At 38.4% G+C, this 20,769-nt stretch overlaps 1 protein-coding gene across 4 annotated transcripts; it reads left to right on the top strand.

Moving 5' to 3' along the window:
* The first annotated feature begins 1,734 nt into the window (after positions 1 to 1,734).
* Positions 1,735 to 20,384, top strand: COMMD6 (COMM domain containing 6). 4 transcript variants are annotated; one of them, XM_021708188.1, is made up of 4 exons: positions 1,735 to 1,738; positions 3,464 to 3,466; positions 16,922 to 17,117; positions 19,256 to 20,382. In XM_021708188.1, exons 3-4 carry the CDS (start codon positions 16,992 to 16,994, stop codon positions 19,304 to 19,306), a joined length of 177 nt encoding a protein of 58 aa, XP_021563863.1. In that variant the 5' UTR covers positions 1,735 to 1,738; positions 3,464 to 3,466; positions 16,922 to 16,991; the 3' UTR covers positions 19,307 to 20,382. The 4 variants fall into 4 exon arrangements, with proteins under 4 accessions (XP_021563863.1, XP_008047542.1, XP_021563861.1 ...); XM_008049351.1 differs by lacking the exons at positions 1,735 to 1,738; positions 3,464 to 3,466 and adding exons at positions 9,514 to 9,581; positions 9,671 to 9,682 and having other exon boundaries at positions 16,965 to 17,117; XM_021708186.1 differs by lacking the exons at positions 1,735 to 1,738; positions 3,464 to 3,466 and adding exons at positions 9,515 to 9,581; positions 9,671 to 9,682 and having other exon boundaries at positions 16,965 to 17,156; positions 19,256 to 20,384.
* The last annotated feature ends 385 nt before the right edge of the window (positions 20,385 to 20,769 follow it).

Below are 20,769 nucleotides of genomic sequence, written 5' to 3'. Positions count from 1 at the left end.
TTTGACAACACTCTTAGCCCCCTTAACCGCTCCCTGCACAGCTATAGGTCGAGCCTTATATTTCCAATTAAGGAACAGGCGGAGAGGAAAATCACAGGAGCCACATCCCTATTTCGGGAGGAAAAGAGAATAGGGATCCACAGTCCGCTCCCCTCACACTTGAACTCTCCCTAGCAGAGCCCAGCGCTCCGTTCTACGCATGCGCCGTATGCTGGTCTGGGACCGCGTGCTCGCCGGAGCCCTCCCATTTTTGCAGTATCAGCTGGAGGCGCTAGAGGGCGCGCCGTTGAGTCCTATTCTGAGAGATAGGGACCAGGTTTCCTATCCATCAGAAAACTGGAAGACTCGAGGACGCCTGGAATCATGGCCCTGTTGCCCCCTTTGTCAGGGTGCAGAAGTGATGTGTTGGCCTTGTCTGCTGTTGCGGGGGGTGGAGGAGTTTGTATACATCTATTCAGTTCCTTTTGACAGAACATGTCAAGTACCTGACATTGGACACTGTACTGTGTTGGGGACGCGAAGCTGAGTTCAGGGTACAGGCGTTGGACAAGACAACTGAGAATCACGATTAAACGTATGTGGTAGTGATAGCAAGAGTTGTACTAGCATTACAGAAAAAGTGTAGGCAAGGAGGAAAAGAGAGTGTCCAGAAAGTTTCCTGAGGAAGTGGATTCCTTTAAGAGATAGGAGACTTTAGGCAGAGAGGAGCATATTTGAAGAAGGGAAAGTGCACGGTGCCTGCAGAGTTTGTTAGAGGAAATGGCCCCGGGTAAAACTGATGCTGGTGATATAAGCAGAGGCAACCTGGTCAAGACATCTGGGCTTCGTCCTGAAAACAGCAGAGAAGCACTGAAGGATGTTAAGAAGAATTTTTTTTTTAATCTCTTCTCCACCAAACTGTAAATTCCAGAAGACCAGCAGCAGTGTCTTTTTTCTTCTTCATATGGTTTATCCAGGACCTAACCCAGTACCTGCTATACAGTGAATATTTGAAGAATAAATGGGTTAACCAGATATGCAAACCAGCCTGGGCAATATAGCAAGCTCCTGTCTCTACAAAAAAAAAAAATCAAAAAATTTTTTGTGTGGTGATGCCTGTAGTCCCAGCTACTCTGGAGGTAGAAGGATTACCTGAGCCCAGGAGATCAAGGCTGTGGTGAGCCATGATCAGGCCAATACACCCCAGCCTAGGCGACAGAGTAAGACCTCAACATACATACATACACATAATACATAATATGCAAAAAACACTTGTCAGTAATAGGGAAAATCTGCATGAAAGAAATGCTGAAAAAATTAAGACAGTAGCCATGGAGAAGGAAAGGCAGGCACAGATTAAAGAGATACTATTTTTAAAAAACTATTTATTTGATGAGCAGGAGTCATCCATGAAAATTCCAGAAATTTGACCTGGGGTAGTATACATATTACCATCCTGCACCTCATAGAGGAAATTCAGGGAGAGAGGCATTAGGGAGTAGGAAAAAGATAATTTTATTATGCTGGACATGCTGTTTCTAGAGAACTTCCAGCTCTCCCACCCATGTTCTTCTGGCACTGTTCTTTGACCTCAAAGCCATTTCAGTCCCTTAACTCCTCTTTCTCCTTATCTACCTGATGGATTGCTGCTATACCCACCCAACACTTTGACTTCGTAAAACTGGCAATGTTTAGCTTATGATGGGCCTAATTGCATTATCATTAGTGTTGCATGGCCAGATCTCATGTGCATTCCAGGGTCTGCTTTTCAAATGACTTACTGTCAAAATAATGGCCTTGCTCCAGAACCCTGAGGCTCTGCACTGTGTAAGGACATGTTCAAGATTCCACTTAGCATTCTTATCCACCATAAACACTACCGCCATTGGGTCTGCTGAACACAGGTCCAAATGGCAAGGCAGTTTGAATCTCAGCATGGATTTACCACAGGACACTCTCTCAGGAATGCTCTCAAACTGGCAGCCTTATGCCACCCAGTTAATGTGTTGAAGCTGTGTTGCCTCCGAAAACCAAAGAAGCCCACCAATGCCTCTTTCCTGGAATTGCAAGGGGACAGTAACTTGTCTTTCACTTTGAAGAGGTTGTCCTAGCAAACCCCAGCCCTTTGGACCCATAAAAACTTTACAAAAGTAGCAAGTCTCTAATCTTGGTACAGTTTAACTTCCACCTCTGGCATGAATGCACCTACCATGGTATTGAGGGCAGTATTTCTCAGTCTTGAGTGGGTCTGCAAACACCTAGGGAATCTGAAATGCAGATTTTGATTCAATAAGTCTGAGATGAAGCCCAAAATTTGGAATCATTGGTCCCAATTTTTTAACCTTCTCTTACTGTAAACAAATGTCCCTTTCTTTTTGGTGCTATTTTTCTCATTTTTTAAAATGAATTAACCATTTAAAATGGCCCCCAAACATAATTCTCAAGTGCTTTCTAATATTCCTAAGCCCAAGAAAGCTACAATGTGCCTTATAAAGAATTATGTGTGTTAGATAAGTTTAGTTCAGGCTTTGAGTTGCAGTGCTATTGGCTGTAGTTCAATGTTAATGAATCAACAATATATATTAAGGTTCTCTGAACATAAATGCACATAAAACAAGGGTATGTATTGAGTGACTAATAAAATGTTGTGACCACGGGCTCACAGGAATCTAACCTGTATTTCCACTAGAAACAATGGCTCAGTATTTGTTAGTTCAGTGTTGATGCCAACTATATATACCATCAACTAAAACGTTGCATCTTGTGAGTATATGCAATATTATCATAGGGGAAAATTTTAATAAATATTTTACTCTTTTTTTATTTGGAGTCTCACTGTGTTGCCCAGGCTGGAGTGCAGTGACATAATATCACAGTTTACTGCAGCCTCGACCGACCGCCAGGGCTCAAGTGATCCTTTTGCCTCAGCTTCCTGAGTAGCTGGGACTACAGCTGTGGGTTACCCTGTATGGCTTTTTTTTTTTTGGTAGAGATGAGGTCTCATGTTGTATTATGTTACATTTTTCAGCAACTAATGAATCATACATTTTTAGAAATTTAGTAACTTCTAGTCAAGACAGCAGGACATTTTTGACAAATTAGTGTTTGATGTCTTAACAAGAATACCTGTGACTCAAAAATTGTTCTCTCATCGTTATGAATGTCTTTCTTATATTCTGAGGGATTTGGTGATTTCTCCCACCTTAAACTGGAATAAGCAACTCTTTTGCTTTATCTGCTCAAAGCTATCCCTTCCCCCCCTCCTTTTTTTTTTTTTTTTTTTTTTAGGAATTTTAAATTATTTAGTCGCTTCAAGAAAACATGGAATTGTGGCTCTTCCTCCACTAACCCATATTTGCCTCATGAATACAAGTTTACAACTGGCTGTTCTGTTTTCATACCATTTCCATACCCTGTAACTTTTTGTTATGCCAAATCACAGCATCATCTTTTAAAAGACATTTAAAATGACACTTAAACACAGTAAGTATAGTGTCAACAATATTCAAAACAGAAGTGTAGAAGAACAGTTCACAATACACCTGCAAAAACAACTGAGTCCTAACTGCTGCCCAGTTAACCCTTACTGTAAGAAGCCATCTGGTGCAGTGTGCATTATAATTCCTGAGATGTTAAATGTGAAAAAATCATGTCTAAGAACTGATGCAGTTCAGTATGTGTACACACACCTGACTTGTTTGTTATAGTAGTAACCAGCCCAGGAATCTTCCAGGTTCATGTCCCCCACAGTTGCCCCTAGGGATATGGGGGTAGGGTGGGGTCAGTCTCTCAAACACCTGTAACTCATTCATGGCACATTGCCTTCACTACTAACTATCTTATATTATTTATCTTAACAGCCAAAGATGGAAAACTGTCTTGAAGTTTTCAAGTAAGGGTGTGAATTGGCACACTTACTGGCACACTGCATTCGAATGAGGAAAAAACAAAACTATTGTTGTTTTTTAAAAAAATATGAGGCAGGCTAGGTTTGGCCCAAGGGCTAGGAATTTGAGTCCAACTTCAAGCTCTGACACCTCTATAATTCTATGATTCGTGATCATGCTTTTCCCAGTTCTGCATCCTGTCTATGCTATTCACTGATCACATAACACACACAGAATCACTCATCTTTTGAATAACCTGGATTACAAGTAAAACATTCTATTAGCAGAAAGTAACTGAGAAACATTTAAGGAGATACACTGAGAATTTAGAATCCCTCCAGAGCTGTCTGAAATTAGACTGCAGATCGTAAATTAAAACCTGACTTTAAAGTTTTACCTATTAACCAGGTGATGTTGCTTAATGTCCCCGCACTTCAGTTTTCTCACCCATAAAATGAAGAGAAGGTATGATCTAGATATCTTACAGGCGTCTTTGGACAATTGACAATTATGATGATGATAATAGCAGCTAGTATTTATTGAGCACTTAATGTATTCAGAAACTTTGTTACATGCTTTACATACAAGATCTAACTTATCCTTTCATAAAAACTTGGTGAGACAAATATTGATAGCCCTAATTTTCAGATAAGAAAGCTGATGCTCAGAAAGGCTAACTTCACTGAAGTCACACTTTCATTCTCCACTGTACTAGTTTCCTACTGCTAACAAATTTAGCGGCTTAACACAACACAAATTTATTATTGTATACTCTGAAGGTCAGAGGTCTAAAATGGGTTTCACTAGGCTACAATCAAAGGGTTGACAGGGCTCTTCTCCTTCTGGAACCCATACAGGAGATATATGAGAGGATCCGTTTTGTTTCCTATTCCAGCCGGCAGCCTCAGCTTTGACTCTTGACTTGCTTTCATCTTCAAAGTTAGCAAAGGCTAGCTGAGTCGTTCTTACATGGTATTTATCACTCTGACACTCTTTCTCTGATTCTAACTGCTCAATTTCCATCTTCCACATTTTAGGACCCTTGTCAATATGTTGACTCACCGGAATAATCTGGAAACTCTCCTTCTTTTAAAGTTAACTGATTAGCATCGTTAATTCCCCCTTGCCATGTAATTGTGAAAATTGTCTGAATAAAAATAGAGTCACCTGCGTTAAAAAGACAAACAAACAAACAAAAAACCTTGACAAACAGCCAGGGAAGACCATGAAGAGAGGACTTTCGTGTGTAAATGCCTGGTAACAAAAACTGTCACAAAAGACTCTGCCCAAACCACCACCTTGCACAAAGGCCATTGCACCGTTACACAAAAAATAATTCTTTGAGGACATCTGTCCATCAACTGCCTATCCAGTCTCTGACTGGCAACGCCCTTGTTATACATACGAAGGGAGACCCAAAAAACCCCGGAATTATTTTTGGAGGGTAGGTCCTCTGTAGTACAAGCTACCCCTGTTAGGTAAGTGTTCCAGGAACCCATCAGTGTACCAGTTAGCATTGTTGTGAGAGGCTATATTCAGCTTCAATGAATTCTTTTTGCAGATTCTTTCAGTGTGTTGGTCCATTTTATGACGGATAATGTACACAAACAACCTGCCCACACCATGCTGAGTGTTCACAGTTTTTGACAAAAAATGTCATGAACCCTGTGCCCCGCCCTCCCTATTCAACCGATATCACCCAAGTGCCTTTTGGTTGTTGTTGTTTCTCTGGATGGAAAAAGTCCTCAAAGGGAAACATTTTGCCAATGTGGAAAAGGTGAAACAAAAAATGGCAGAAGCACTAAAAGGCATCAAAACTGATAAGTTCAAAAACTGTTTTGACCAGTAGAAAAAGCGTCTTGGTAGGTGTATTGCATGAAACAGAGAGTGAAGGTGACTGAAGTTTAAACATACAAGAATAAATACACAATTTTTAAATAAATAGATTCCAGGTTTTTTGGGTTTCCCCCTCATTCTTATAGCCAAGAATAATTATCTCAAAACAATTATATAATTCTCCTCACTTTTCCTTTAAAAAGCCTTGTTTTCCTTTGCCTCCCTTAATGCACACACAGTTTACTATAGCATGTACATTCCCATTGCAATGTCCTATTCTAGAGTAAATATCATTTTCTTTTAGAAAGGCTCTCTCTGTTTGTCATTTAGTTTGACATGCAACAGCATATTTGTTGATTATGGGGATTAGAAAGTGGCCATCTTTGGAGGGCCATTATTCTGTATACCACACCCATTAATAATATAGGCCAGTACAGTATAGTATAATATAGTACAGTAAATATGCTTAGTGGACATTTATTGTTTTTGTTTCTCTAGTATCTTATCCGAGTTTTGTCATATCATCTTCAGCTCTATCTCCTATAGGACACATCTTTTCACTCCTTTTGCTGCTCGTGACTCTTCTGATAACACAACTCTACCCCTCATGGACACAATAAGGGAAATGGGACAAAAATAATAGTGCATCACCAGACCCAATATTTGTCCAAGGAGAGGGCATATGACCCAAGTATGTCAATCAGAGTCCTTCTCTGAGAATCGAGATGAAAGGTCAACTTTTTTGTCCTTGGATTGAGTTATAAGGCTATGACCCTAGTGATGGTGGTCATGTTGAGGACATTGGCCCAGCAACTCCCTGTTGAGCCTCTGACTGACAACACCTTCAAAGTCATTTGTCTATAGACACATACCCTCCCCAACAACATGTGGAGAAGCTGAAGAGAGAAGTCAACAGAGAAGTAGAAGGCCAGATCACAACTCTGAAGCAGAGACTGGCACTCTTGCTATTCAAATCTTCCAATTCTCTTGATCCTGCAGATGGCTGCACATTTCAGAGGCTGCCCTGTGAGACAATCATGCCTGCTATTTTGCTTATGCTACCTTGAGATGGAATTATGGTTGGCCCTTGAGCAATAAATACTTCATGGGTCTACTTCTACAGGGATTTTTTTTTCAACTAAATATAGATGGAAAATACAGCATTCAGGGATGCAAAATCCATATATACAGAGGGACAATTTCTCCTGTAGGCAGGTTTCTTAGGGCTAAAGGCAGGACTTCAATAACCCTGGGTTTTGGTACACTCCGGGGTCCTGGAACCAGTCCCCAGTCCTCTGAATACTGAGGAATGACTGTATATTACTTTGCACAAAAAAGCTCATAAAAATACGTGCTTGAACTGAAGTATTATTTGCTTCATATATGTCAATTTTATTTTCTCCTTTGCACTATAATCCTCATACGATCAGAGTTTATACCAATGTTCTATGGACTTTCTCCTATGCATATAACAGTAGTAAGTTTATTGTAAGAGCTCTAAAAGCATTTTCTGATTTATGTGTTCTACTTACATGTCATAATGTAAAAATAAATATAAGTAAAACAAAAGTTATATTTAGCATTTTTCTTGACTCTATTCATAAAATCTGTATTCCCCAAGTGTGATGTTTGTATAGGTTCTGACCTCTTGTAAGATGGAGGTCGTGAAAAATTAACAAAAAACTCACATCACATAGGTTTATCACATTGTTACTGGAGGGTCAAGTGCACAAAAAATAAGAGTAACAATTGGCAAAAATTACCCTAAAAGGTACTGACATTTTATGCTCCTCAAATTAGATCAACAGTTTTTTTGAAAGGAGCACTCATGTTGTATACTACTACTAATAAAAATTTTTTAAAGAATGCATTAAAAAATACAAAGAAACAAAAATTAACTTTTGAAATCTGTTTATTTTCACTTTTTGAAACATTTTTACAAAGTTGAGATTCATGTGTACATTCAGCCCCCAACCATGAAGCATACATTTGATGGCACCGATAACTTAAGAAAAAGACTTCCTGACTAATGTAATGGATGTACTGACAAGCTGGATGCACAACAGTGTTCTACCTTTTCATCAGACTTGCATGAGAAATAAATTATCTGACTCATTCAAGGACTATGTTCCCAAGTTAATTAGTGCATTTAACCTGGTCCGATAACCTTGAGTCAGTAGTTGTTGTTGTTGTCTAGATTATTAGAGCCACACGCTAAGGATAGTTTTAGGAGATTAACTTGCATTAACTAATGTAATTTTCCAACAATCCTATGAGGCTGTTTGCAGTAAGTGGTGTTCTAAAGATGCTCCCCTCCAAAGATTTTCAATGAAACACTAATTTAGGCACTAACCTGAAGGGACTTCACAGATATAATTAAAATTATGCACTTTAAGACGGTGAGGTTATTCTGGATTATTTGGGGATGCCTGGTCTAATAATCACCTGAGTCCTTAAAAATAGTGAACCTTCCCAGGCAGGAGTCAGATGTGATAAATGAAGGTACAAGAGAGATGATGCAGAAGAGGAGATCAGAGAGATTCAAACTGCAAGGTGGACTTGACCTGTCATTGCTGGCTTGGCTTTGAAGATGGAAGAATGGGGCTGCAAGCCAAGGAGTGTTGTCGGCCTCTGGTAGCTGAGAATCCCTATCCAAAAGCCAGCAAGAAAACAACAGCATAGAGCTGAATTCTGCCAACAACCAGAATGAGCCTGAAAGCAGATTCTTCCCCAGAACTTCCAATAAGGGACAGCGACTTGCTGAAACTTTGCCAATGCAGTTCTAGACGAGAGAATACTAAGAGATATGATAACTATATTGAAGGCGGTCCTTGATTAGATTCAGGTGGTGGATGGGATAGGGAATAATTTTAAAGAATGGTGTTGACGCAACTGGGGACATTTCAATTTGGCCTATTTATTAGATAATAGTATTTCATCAATGTTAAATTTCCCACGTATAAAGTCATACTGTGGTCCTTTAGGAGAATGCCCTTGTTCTTAAGAGATACATGTTCAAGTATTTAGGGGTGAAGTAACATCACGGCTATGTACCTAGGCAGAGAAAAAGCAAGTGCATAAATTGTTAACAGTTGGAGAATTTAGATGAAGGGTATATGGATGTTCATTGACATTTTATTTTTGGGCTTTTCTGGATAAATTAAAATTTTTTTCTAAACAAAAATCTAGCGAGGAAAAAAATCACTTTATCTGTTTTGTGTAGAATGGATTTGAGGTGAATAGAAGTGGGAAGCCCAGATGGAAAGGTATTGAAGTCAAGATGAAACTGGAGTAGGACAGTGACGGCGGAGATAAACAAAAGCGTCCCCCGCACACAGCTAGTCTAGGGAAGTAAATCCGAGTGACGGAAGCTCATTCTATAGTTCCCACAGGCAATTTTCTCGCAAGACAATCCTCTACAAGTCTCAGGTGCGGTCACCGAATTACTTCCAAGTTTGCTTAGGATCAATTACTTGCGAAGCCACACGCTCGCGCAGGCGCAGAGGCCATGCTGGGGGGGGGGGGTGGAGCTCCGGTTTGGAAGAACCCACGTCTACAGCCTTCGATGGGGGAGGCAGCATCCTCAATTTCAATAGTACTTCCCTTCACAAAGGACCTCCCAAGTTTTTGGACCTTCTCTCCACAGTTATTAAAGTTTACTCAGTGTTTCTTTAAAGCTGATGTTTAGTTATGACGAAAGATGCGTTACACCAATGCCTGTTTCTGTCCCCCCCCCCACGTCCTCTGCGTGCGTCGGCCCGCGAGGGGCAGGAAGTGGAAGCGGAAGTGTTGGCTGGCGTCCACCTGAGTCCGCGGCGCAGACCTTGGTCTCTGGTCATGGAAGGGTCTAGCGAGCCGCGGCTGGATGCTAAGTCCCAGGCAAGTCACAGCCTGGAAGGAGAGGGGACAGCTGGGCTCCGGAGCAAGAAAGGTCTTTCCCTACATTATGTTTTCTGCTTCCGTTTCAGGTCACCAACCAGGTGAGTGAGTGGCCGCCCCGTCCTGTCCTCGGCCGGCCTCCGCTGGACAAGGGGTGGGCGGCAGCACCGGGCTCGCTTCACACAGCTGCGAGACGGCAAGGTCCTGTCCGTGAGCTACGATCTTCAGCCCGCCTCCCGGCATTCCGCCTTCCTCTGCACCTGGGCTGCTAGTGGCCGCCATTGTCATTAAAGCTCCCCCACCCATCCCAGCTCAGAATACAGACCACGCATCGTTCGTGTTTCATTTGGCAACACTTGTTTGAAGCTGGGAACACAGTATTTTAGAATGTGATAGATATCAGTTATTACAGTTGACAAAGATAGCACTGCAGACATTTTCTTAATTTTTAAGAAAGTTATTTGAAGATAGAGTATAACTTAATTTCTAACTTTTTAGAGCATATATTTTTGTATGCGGCCCTTCACACCCGACTAATTTTTAATTTTTTTTTTTTTTTTTTTGTGGAGACGGATCTTCACCATGTTGCCTAGGCTGATCTTGAACTTCCGAGCTCAAGCAGCCCTACCGCCTAGACCTCCCAAAGTGTTGGGATTACAGGTGTGAGCCACCGCGCCCTGCCCATGATGTGTTTTTTAATAGACTGCTAGACAAAATGGTAATGCGTTTTCAAGAGTTATAGAGGGGAAAAAATCCAGTACCTAGCTACGAGTCACTTAGGTTTGTAATTCAGATGGTCCCTGGTTCATGAAGGTCTGACTTACACGTTTTTGGTGTTACAATGGTGTGAAAGCAGTATGCATTCCATAGAAAGTGGTAGGGCACTTTCTTATATTGCTGGCAGCAGCAGCTATCACCAACTCCAGTCACCCTTGCAATGACAAGGGTAAGTAACCTATGCTGTACAGCATGCCATGTTGCCAGATGGCTTTGCCAAACTGTAGGCTAGTTTAAGTGTTCTAAGCATCATTAAAAGGTAGGCTAGGTGTATTGAAATGTACTTTTGACTTATGATATCTTCAGTTTACAGACTTTGCAGGATGTAACTCCATCGTCAAGTCTCTGTATATACTTTATAAATATACCCGGTATAGCTAATATTTAAGGCAGTAAAGGTGTCTGATCCTAATCCAGTGAGGTCCAATGGGTGGTCCAAAACTTCACCTATACCTAAACCACTTATGTATCCAATCCTGACTTGTAACCCACAACTTTAAAATAAATTTTTTTTTTTTTTTAGAAAGAGGTTGGCTTTAGACAGACCATAATTACAGAAGAAAGGGCAGAGAAGGAAGGCAGGCAGAATGCTAAATGTGGTGATGAGAAATGAGGATATTCTGTTCTAGGTGTTTCTATTTTCTTTTTTTGAGTTGAAGTCTCACTCTGTCACCCAGACTGGAGTGCAGTGACCGCTCCCGGCCACCACAGCCTCTACCTGCTGGGCGCCGGTGATCCTTCCACCTCAGCCTTCCAAGTAGCTGGAACTACAGGCGCGCGCTATCATGCCCGGCTAATTTTTTTTTTTTATTGTGAGATTAGTTATAAAAGCAGGGTCATCAGCAGAGGTTGAGGGAGTAATATTCAAGATTTGGAGAGAGAAGTAAGAAAGAGCTGAAAAGTAAGTAAACGAGGATAACTGTATTCACCCCTGGGGTTATTATGACACTTATATTTAGTGTATACATCTCTCAGAACAATTTTAGTGACCAAACATTATTATTGACTGAAAAGCAAAAAATGTAAACTAAATTTATTTAGGGAAATGTAGTGGCTATCATTTACTAACATCAATAACTTTAAGGAAGAGAGCAGGGCTGAGTTAAAGCAAATCAAAAATTTTTGAAGCAGAGCCTAAGTTCCAAAATTATGGCTGCCTTTTCTTTATGAATGCAACTTAACTAATTCCCCAAGGTAATATTAACCTCAAAGTTTCTTAAGGACTTCGCTCCCAGTTAACAGTTCCCAAATCCTTTCTTACATTAACTCTTAGTTTAAAAAAAACCAAAAAACAGACTCTTAGTAAAAAAATGTATACTTATTTTCCATTGAAGAGCTTTAATTTCAGGACCCATTATAGTAACTGTGGTGCTATTATTAGTAACAGCATTGAGAACATTGATTTTTAATTACTAGCTTGTCATTTTTCTGGCCACTTACTGGAGGTGTGGTTCCAATTAACCTTGCTAATTCATATAAGAATTGTTAATTCATATAAGAATTCTATAAGAATTGTTTAAAGAAAGCAAGCAAGCACTATAGTTCAAGGAATTCAAGCTAATATCTATCTGCCTTAAATATTAGTTATATGTTGTAATCTTGGGAACTCATTTTCTCTCATACCTCACATATGGTCCATTAGCATACTGTTTTCACTACTTAAAAACAAATATAATCTAAATTCATCTCCCTTTCCAGCCACCTGAGTCTAAGCCACCATACTCTTTTAGAATACAGTAGCCTCCTAACTGGGTCTCCTGCTTTCTCTCTTAAACTTGTGCCTCATCCAGAACTCTGGATGTGCCTTTTGCAATCTAAGTTAGACCAGGCTTCTCCACTGCTCAAACTTTCTTTTTTTTTTTTTAAAGAAAAATTTACTTAAAAGTAAATTAGAGAGAAGGGAGAAAGAAGATTCACCTCCCCAAGATGGGGGAGGAGGCCAAAGCCAGGAAGCATGGCGACAGTCATAGCTCAAAGAGCACATGGCCACACCAGAGTCTAGCAAGGCAATGGCCCTGCTTCAGGTCGCTCTACTGAAAAGCTACCTCCTCAAAGAGCCAGCCTCTATCTAAATAGCCTCTCTAGTCACTCTGTCACCTTACCCTGCATTTTTTACACTTTATAATGCTTACTATAATTTTATTATATATTTATTTATGTCTATCTTTGGAATTTACAGGAACTTTTATTTTTTACACCACCAATGACTAGAACATAGTATTACCTAGTAAATACTTAGTGAATAATGGGACCTCTCTTCCTTACTCAAAATATGTGAATTGTGGACGCTTTTTTTTTTTTTAAGTTGGAGTCTCTCTGTTGCCCAGGCTGATTGCAGTGGCATACTCACAGCCAACACAATCTCCAACTGCTGGCTCAGGTAGTCCTTCCACCTCAGCCTTCCTAGTAGCTGGAACTACAGGTGTGTGCCACCACGCCTGACTAAGTTTTTTGATTTATTGTAGAAACGAGGTCTCACCAAGTTGCCCAGGCTGGTCTCAAACCCCTGGACTCAGACAGTCCTCTCGCCTCAGCCTCCTAAAATGCTGGGATTACAGGCATGAGCCACTGTGTCCGGCTTGTGGACTTTTAATAGTGATATTCTTATATTTCTTATTTTATATTTCAGTTAATTTTTAGTGTGACTACGGCTAATTTCTTTTTTTATCTTTTTATATATACTTTCTGATTCTTTTTCTTTGTATTCATTTTACTTCTGGATATTTTTGTATTTTTTCACTACTAGCTTTTTTCCTTTGTATGTTTTTTTTGAAAATAACTTTCTTCATTCTACAAGAATTTTGGAACTACCATGTAAATTGTAATCATGCTCTCGTCTGATTTTTTTCTTTCAGATTCTTTTATTATTTTTTTAAAATCGCCTTTGCAGTTAATTCTCATTTAAGGCTAAACCACATTTATTAGTAGTTTTGCTTCTAGTTTGCATCTAAGTATTGAGTTGAGAATTTTGGAAACTCTCATCTCATAAACCTAATTTAGCTTTCTTACACTTGTGAATACTAACTTGACACAGTAAGTGTCTTGATGGCAGCTCTCCCTATTTCCTTGTCTTACAACTTTACTGTTTAATGGTCAGTGAATTCCAACATTGTGCTCCTTAATTGCTTTTGTGCTTGCAATGTTCTAGATAATCTAGTTTTATTTCAGTTTCTGAGAGTCAAGTAGAATTATCAAGTAGAATTATTTCCTCTACCATTTTAATGTGGGTGGTAAAAATGGATCATCTTCCATCAAGGAGTTGTATAGGCTGTATAATATAGGAATATGAAATTCCTGGTTTGATTTTTTGATCTCACTGTTGAACTGAAGTAAAAACTTTCTATATTCATGAACTTACCTGAATTGTGTTCTTGGACTTTTAGCCACTTTACCTAACATTCCTATTGAGATATCCCTAACATCGTCTCTTAATGATACTTTTGGACTTAAAATATATAAATTCCTGATTGACACATGATATCAGCAGTCTTCCAGTTTTCCAGGCACAAATGTTTAGTTATTTATAGTTGTATCCCTTAACTGTGTAGACAATCATTAAGACCTAGCTAAGGCTTAATCCTACTTGTCACCACCTTAATTTAGGCACTTAGAGCCTCATGCTTAGATTATTGTTTTCTGCTGCCATCAGATGAATATTTCTTTTAGTGTTTTTGTTTTGTTTCGTTTTTGAGTTGGTATCTTACTCTGTTGCCCAGGCTGTAGTGCAGCGTCATGATCACAGCTCAGTGTAGCCTCGATCTCCTGGGCTCAGGTGATCCTTCCGCCTCAGCCTCCTGTGGGACTGATTTTACTTTGTAGAGATGAAGTCTTGCTGTGTTGCCCTGAGTGGTCTCAAATTCCTGGGCTCAAGCAATCCTCTCACCTCAGCTTCCTAAACTTGTGAGCCACCACACCTGGCCCAGATTAATATTTCTTAATCAATACTTTGATATTCTCTTTACTCAAACTTTCAGTGAGTCCTCACTGTTTACCATTTTCCATAATAAGGTAAAGTATATGAGAGTATTTTGAAAACCTCTGAGAGATCAATTTGCAAAGGACGACTAGCTTTTTAAAAATCTCTTCTGTCAACTTTATTTTCCATAATTCCTCACAAATGCCTTCTACTTTAAGATGGATACATGTTCTGTCCCTAAACCAGATGTTACTGTTTGCATCTGTAGTTGGATCAGCTTCATGCTTATTATGTGTTTATTTGCTAGCTGTATATTTATGGACTATATAAATAAAGCACATTTTCCTATTCTCGTTCAGTTTATTTTTCAAAATGAAGCATAAAGCTTATCTCCTCTATAAAGCACACTCTTAATCTAAGTTTACAGTCAATTTTTCCTTTCAGCCAAAAATATGATACCAATTGACTTGTATTTGTCTCTCCCCTGACTATATGTGTAAGATAACATATATATCAAGAAGTTCATAAACTGGACAGTTTAATGAATTATTTAAAAGTGAACACCTGTGTAACCACAATCAAAAGTCAAAAAATGGAGTATTACCAATACTCCAGAAACCTACCACATGCCCCTCTCCAATCAACTCCTCCTTCCCTCCACTCCAGTGTTGCAGTTATCCTCTTGTGGTAATCACATTCTTTATAGTTTTACCAGTTGTTTTCTCAAGTGTAAGTAGACAGACTTATATAACTTTTTGACTTGTTCCTTTTAACATTTTTGGTGTTAAGTTCTGTTAAATGAGTGAACTGAAGTTCATTTATTTTCATTGCTATAGAGCATCTCATTTATCTATTTTATTACTGATGAACATTTGGGTTGTTTCAGGTTAGGGCTATTATGAATAAACTTATTAGGGACATTCCCATATAGGTATCCTGTGTACATATGCACAAGATTTCCTAGGTCATATTTCTAGTGGAATTGTTGTAATACGTTATGTATAACTCCTGTATTACTAGGCAAGTAAAGCCAGTTTTTATGTTTGTTTGTTTTTTAAAGATTGGCCAAGTTTAGACTTCCATCACCAGCATGTGACCCTTCTGTTGTCTCACATCCTTCCTTGCCAATACTTGCAATTACCAAACTTAAATTTTTGCTATTTTGGTAGATGTATAGTGGTGTCACATTATGGCTTTAATTTGTATTCCCCCCCTCCTTTTTTTTTCTTTTTTTGGATTGTAGTCTCACTGTGTCGCACAGGCTGGAGTGCAGTGGCACGCCATGGCCACCGCAGTCTTGACCTGCTGGGATCACGTGATCCTTCCACCTCAGCCTTCCAAGAAGCTGGAACCACAGGCATGTGCCACACCATGCCTTGCTGATTTTTTGATTTACTGTAGAGACAAGGTCTTGCCATGTACTTCCCTGTTTTTAATGAAAGTGAGCACATTTTCATGTTTAGTAGCCATTTGTAATTATTTTGTGATTTACCTTCTGTTCTCTATTTTTATGTGGAGAATTTTATTAAAATGAATTTATACAGTCTTTTTACTTAACCTTTTATCAGCACCATCTTGGCGTTAACGATGTAAAAGACAGGTCCAAAACTTGTCTGAAACAGGAGAAATTTTGGTCCACATACCAATCCCACCTTTTAAAAAGAAATGTATTAATAAGCAAAACTTTTTACCTGGTCAGCATTAGTGTGGTAGCAAAAGGTATTAGTCAATGAGCAAGCACTTTTTGAGCACCTGCTGTGTGCCAGGCTCAGCTTTGGAAACAAGACAGACAAGATTCCTCCACCCACAGTCCTATGTTGCAGAGTCTGTATTAAGAATTGCAATTACCCAGTCCTGTTTTGTGCCATGACATCACTGAACAATCGTTGACAGGAGTTAGATTAAAAAGTGTTGAGGCAGTCAGTAGTCAATAAGCATGTAATCTTTGGAGTCAGATAGACTTTGGTTTCAATTCTGATTCTAGAAAGATGTAACCTGCACAACCTCCTAAGTGCTCTAAAAAAAATTGGATTTTGCATACGCTCAATGAAAATAATAACCTGTAATATGGTGATTCAGTGACATATTTAATATATGAACTGTATAGCATGTCACCTGGGGCATGTATTCATCATGAACACTGATAAAATTCAAAACCTTATCACTACTTATGCTAATGCAAGGTGTGAGCTTGAGGACTATGGTTAGGAAAGAAATGGAATGGTTCCCATTTGTGCCTCAATCAACTAAGAAGATCATACAACCCATCATCTGTTTTAGGACTTTTGGGATGGAATGGGGGAGGGCATACATGGGACAGGAAAGTGAGGTAAGAGATGCTCCAAAGCATTGGAGTCCCCTGAGGTGCAGCAGCAAAGTCTAAGCCTGTTAAAGAAAACTGATACTGCCATATCTTTGTTCCCCTTCCATTAGGTGCTGGGTAGAGATTTCTTTGGTTTTTTTCACTTTTTGCTTTTTTCCTTTTTTAACATTGACAGTGTTTTCTAACTCTGTTTATTTCTTACTACCTCTCCATTTTTATTTGATTATTGTTCCTCTGACAATATTAAAATGAAAGATATTTTATTTTACTATGAAACTAAAAGTTGAGTGTGAGAGCAGTAAAATTGAATATCTCCTTTCAAAGTGCCATTACTACTAATGTATTTTTTGGTACTGTTTCATTAAAGCTTATAGATTTTCAATGGAAACTGGGAATGGCTGTGAGCTCAGACAGTTGCAGATCTCTCAAGTATCCTTATGTGACAGTGATGCTCAAAGTGGCAGATCACTCAGGCCAAGTGAAGACCAAGTCCTTTGAAATGACAATTCCACAGTTTCAGGTTTGTGATTTAACTCATTCAGCTTTAGTTCATTTTTCTGTAAAAATGTAGTTCATTTAGTTCATTATTGTTTATAACGATGTAGACAATATTCCTTAAGAAAAATTTTAATTCTTATTTGTAAATTGATGTGCCTTACATTTATTAGTGGTCCACACCAAAGATCTGCATTTTTTCTTTGGGAATTTAATAAATTATTTTGATAAAATGTGCTCAATTTGTGTACTGTGCCTTTTGATTGCTTGAAGAGTACTCCTCTGAGTATAAATAGGAAATTTTCATCATCTCTGGCAGGATATTTACTTTGCATTTAACTGCTTCATTCTTCTTTCTTTAGGCTTAATACTCAGGAATGTTAAGCTAAATGAATTTGCTTTGAATAATGTTGACTCTGAATTTTCTGACTAGTAATATTTACGAAATGCAGATCAGAGCAACTGTACTTGACTGGTTTTATCAGCTAGAGATTTAAGTAATCATAGTTTATGCTTAGAATTATAATATTCATATTATCATTCTACCTCTTCTGTAACCAAGGAAGAAGAAAAAAGTGGGGGCAATCACACTTTTATAAGTACATATTAGGAGATGTTTTGTCATTTACTGTCCTGCACAGTTGCATTTGTTTGTTTTGATACCTTTCGTGAGTAAATAGATAAAAATGTTTATAGCAGTAAGTACTCTAAAAGTCAAAGAAAAGCAACCATTGTAAATGAAATTAAAATAAAAAGTGAATTCTTTGTTAAACTGGCTGAAAATGGATTGGTCCTAGGCTTCCTTTTTTTTTTTTTTGAGTTGTAGTCTCACTCTGTTGCCCAGGCTGGAGTGGCCACCGCAGCCTCAACCTGCTGGGCTCAGGTGATCCTTCCACTTCACCCTTCCAAGTAGCTGGAACTACAGGCGCACGGCCCCATGCCCAGCTAGTTTTTTTTATTTGTTGTAGAGATGAGGTCTCTCCAAGTTACTCAGGCAGTCCTCTTGCCTCAGCCTCTCAAAGTGTTGGGATTACAGGCTTGAGCCACTATGCCTGACCTAAAAAAAGCCTTTCATACACTATGTCATAATACTTTTCATTTCTTTTTAAAATAAGCTATACTTTGAGAGATTTCTTTCCCTTTGTTTTTTTAAAAATATATATATCCCCGCTTTAATACAAAAATAAGGGTCACAGATTTAACATTATTAATGTTGATTAGTGTCTTGGAAGGAATTGTGACTTGGTAAAGGAAATAAATGTATTTTGTGATATGGAAGTAGCCTTCAGGTGAATATAAGGGCTGAAACTGCTTCTAAGGAGAATATGGGTTTCAATCTTTTCTGTAATTTGTAGTATCAGCCTAATTCTTACTTTTCTGTATAGCATTCATGCCCTCTGATTCCACCTCTAGAATATTTTTTTTCCTGTAAGGAAAAAAATCAGAAATGAAACAAATTTTCCACCCCCCCAGCTTTATTAAGGTATAATTGACCTATAAAAATTATGTCTTTCAAAGTGTTTGATTCCTCTCTTACTCAAGATTTTGAAAATAGAAGGTGAATTCTACAGGTTAATGACCACATCAACTTTATTTATTTAATTAATTTACTTATTGGTGAGTTGTGGTCTCACTCTGTCACCCAGGCTGGAGTGCGGTGACAGGATCAAGGCTCACTATAGCCTCTAACTCTTGGGATCTTCTGGAGTAGACCAGCTCAATTTTAAAATGACAGAAAAATTAATTTTTGCCACGCCATTGTAAATGTTGAGTCTCACTTATTATTATGGAACCCGTAATCTTAAATAAAATAGCCCCTACCACTCTTAAGTACAGTTTTTCACTAGATTTGAAGTGTCTTTGAGGCCTGCCATTTTTTGTTTCTAACTTCAGTGTCTATGACAGTGTTGGATATTTAATAAATCTTTTTTTAAATGTAGTCATAAGCTAGTTATCTAAATCTAAATAGTACTTTTGATTGCTGTACCAAATTGCATCTGTTTGTTTCTTATAGCAATCTTCAATAGTTGATGATATGACATTAAAATGCAAGCTAACACATTATAGTATTAGTATTATGTCTGATAGTCAGACATAATTAAAATAACTATTTTGATATCCCCTTAAAAGCAAATTAATATAATTTTTTCCCTTTATCTCCAGAATTTCTACAGACAGTTCAAGGAAATTGCTGCAATTATTGAAACTGTATGAAAATGGATTATTTGGTTGATAAATTGCTATCATCATTCTAAAATCTTGAACTTCATTTTCTGCAACAAAACCGCATAAGGATCAAATGATATTTATTGAATGAAAATTGCACTTTGGTTTTTTTCACTTTTTTAAATAATAAAATACTCAAACAAGAATAGATAGTGGTCATTGAAGCAGAACTTTGTCAAGGCACTAAAAAGGATTGAATTGAATACTTTACAGAGTGTACTTTGTGGTATATGAATTATATTTCCAAAAAATCAAACAGGTGAATGAATAATATTGAAGGCAATGCACATTTATGTATTAGAACCATAGTCTTAAAATGTACTAGTTATGGAACCCATTTTATAAGCAAATTGTACATGGAGTCCTACATATTGGGTTGATGCATTAAGTTCATAGCATCATTCACTTGCCCATGGAATACAAATGTCAAAGGATGGTTGACTGGTCACAGTCATCATTTTTGCCAGTTTTTAGGTTGACTGATGTGGATCATCATGGATTAAAGCATTTAAATGATCTTCATCAAGGCTCAGTGGTCTTCTTGAACATGGAGAATCCCTCAGGTCAAAGTGGCCCTCTTTGAAATGACAAAACTATTTTCTTGCTGTGCTTTCCCCGATGGCATTCTTCCCGTACACAGCACAAATGTTTTGAATCACCTCTGCTACCTTTACTCCTCTGTTGACCTCAAACAGAATATGTTGGAAGTGTTTTTTTTCCACTTGACACTCCATCTTCTTTAGCTCACAAGTAGCACTAACTTTTGTCAAATCTGTAAAATGCAAGTTGTATTCACTAGCACGTTATCACTCCAAATGACAATCTCCCAACATAGCAGTGTTGACATGCCACAGATTTATGCATCAGTCTAATATAAAATATAAATGAACTAGAAAAGTACTATTTGATTAGGATAGCTTTACAAATTTAATTTTATGACATTCACCTATTAACAGCAATCAGTGAGAAGAATGAGGCTTCTTTTCTCTCCGTTATCCTGTATGAAGTCAAACATTCAATTGTTATTGTTGTAGAAAGTTCAAATAAAAGTGTGGGTTTGGAAAGATACGTTTTATTCTAAATATATATATCTTATACTCTGAATAACTGCGCTAACCTGTTATTGATTGTGTTACATGATCTCCTGAATGCAAATTTATACACCTGTTGTTAAAATGTTTCCTAAAGCCATAGCATTGTATGACATTGGTTTAGGAATAAGCAAATGGATCACTGGAATAGAATAGGTAGCCTAGAAACAGATTAAGGCATTCTGATCCTCCACAGAGGAAATTTATATCCCCTTCAGAACCTGTTGGCATTTCTGCAGATCCCCTTTCTGAACTACTTTCTTTTTTTTTTTTTCCTGCTAGGTAGTACAGTGCTGTGAAGAGTCCAGGTCTGCTGCCTGCTGCAGCCTACCTGTGCACTCAGGATCCCACCAGCTTGAG

The sequence above is a fragment of the Carlito syrichta genome, unplaced genomic scaffold, assembly GCF_000164805.1.
Source record: "Carlito syrichta isolate Samal-C Ts95f unplaced genomic scaffold, Tarsius_syrichta-2.0.1 Scaffold132658, whole genome shotgun sequence".
Taxonomy (NCBI): domain Eukaryota; kingdom Metazoa; phylum Chordata; class Mammalia; order Primates; family Tarsiidae; genus Carlito; species Carlito syrichta.
Note: the sequence above shows the minus strand (reverse complement) of the source record. Positions and strands in the feature narration are given on the sequence as shown.

Coding starts and splice junctions, on each gene's coding strand:
- COMMD6 (XM_021708186.1), top strand. CDS start 9,540: ATGGAAGGGTCTAGCGAGCCGCGGCTGGATGCTAAGTCCCAG. Junction 17,157..19,255: donor CAGCTTTAGTTCATTTTTCT/GTAAAAATGTAG, acceptor CTTTATCTCCAG/AATTTCTACAGACAGTTCAA.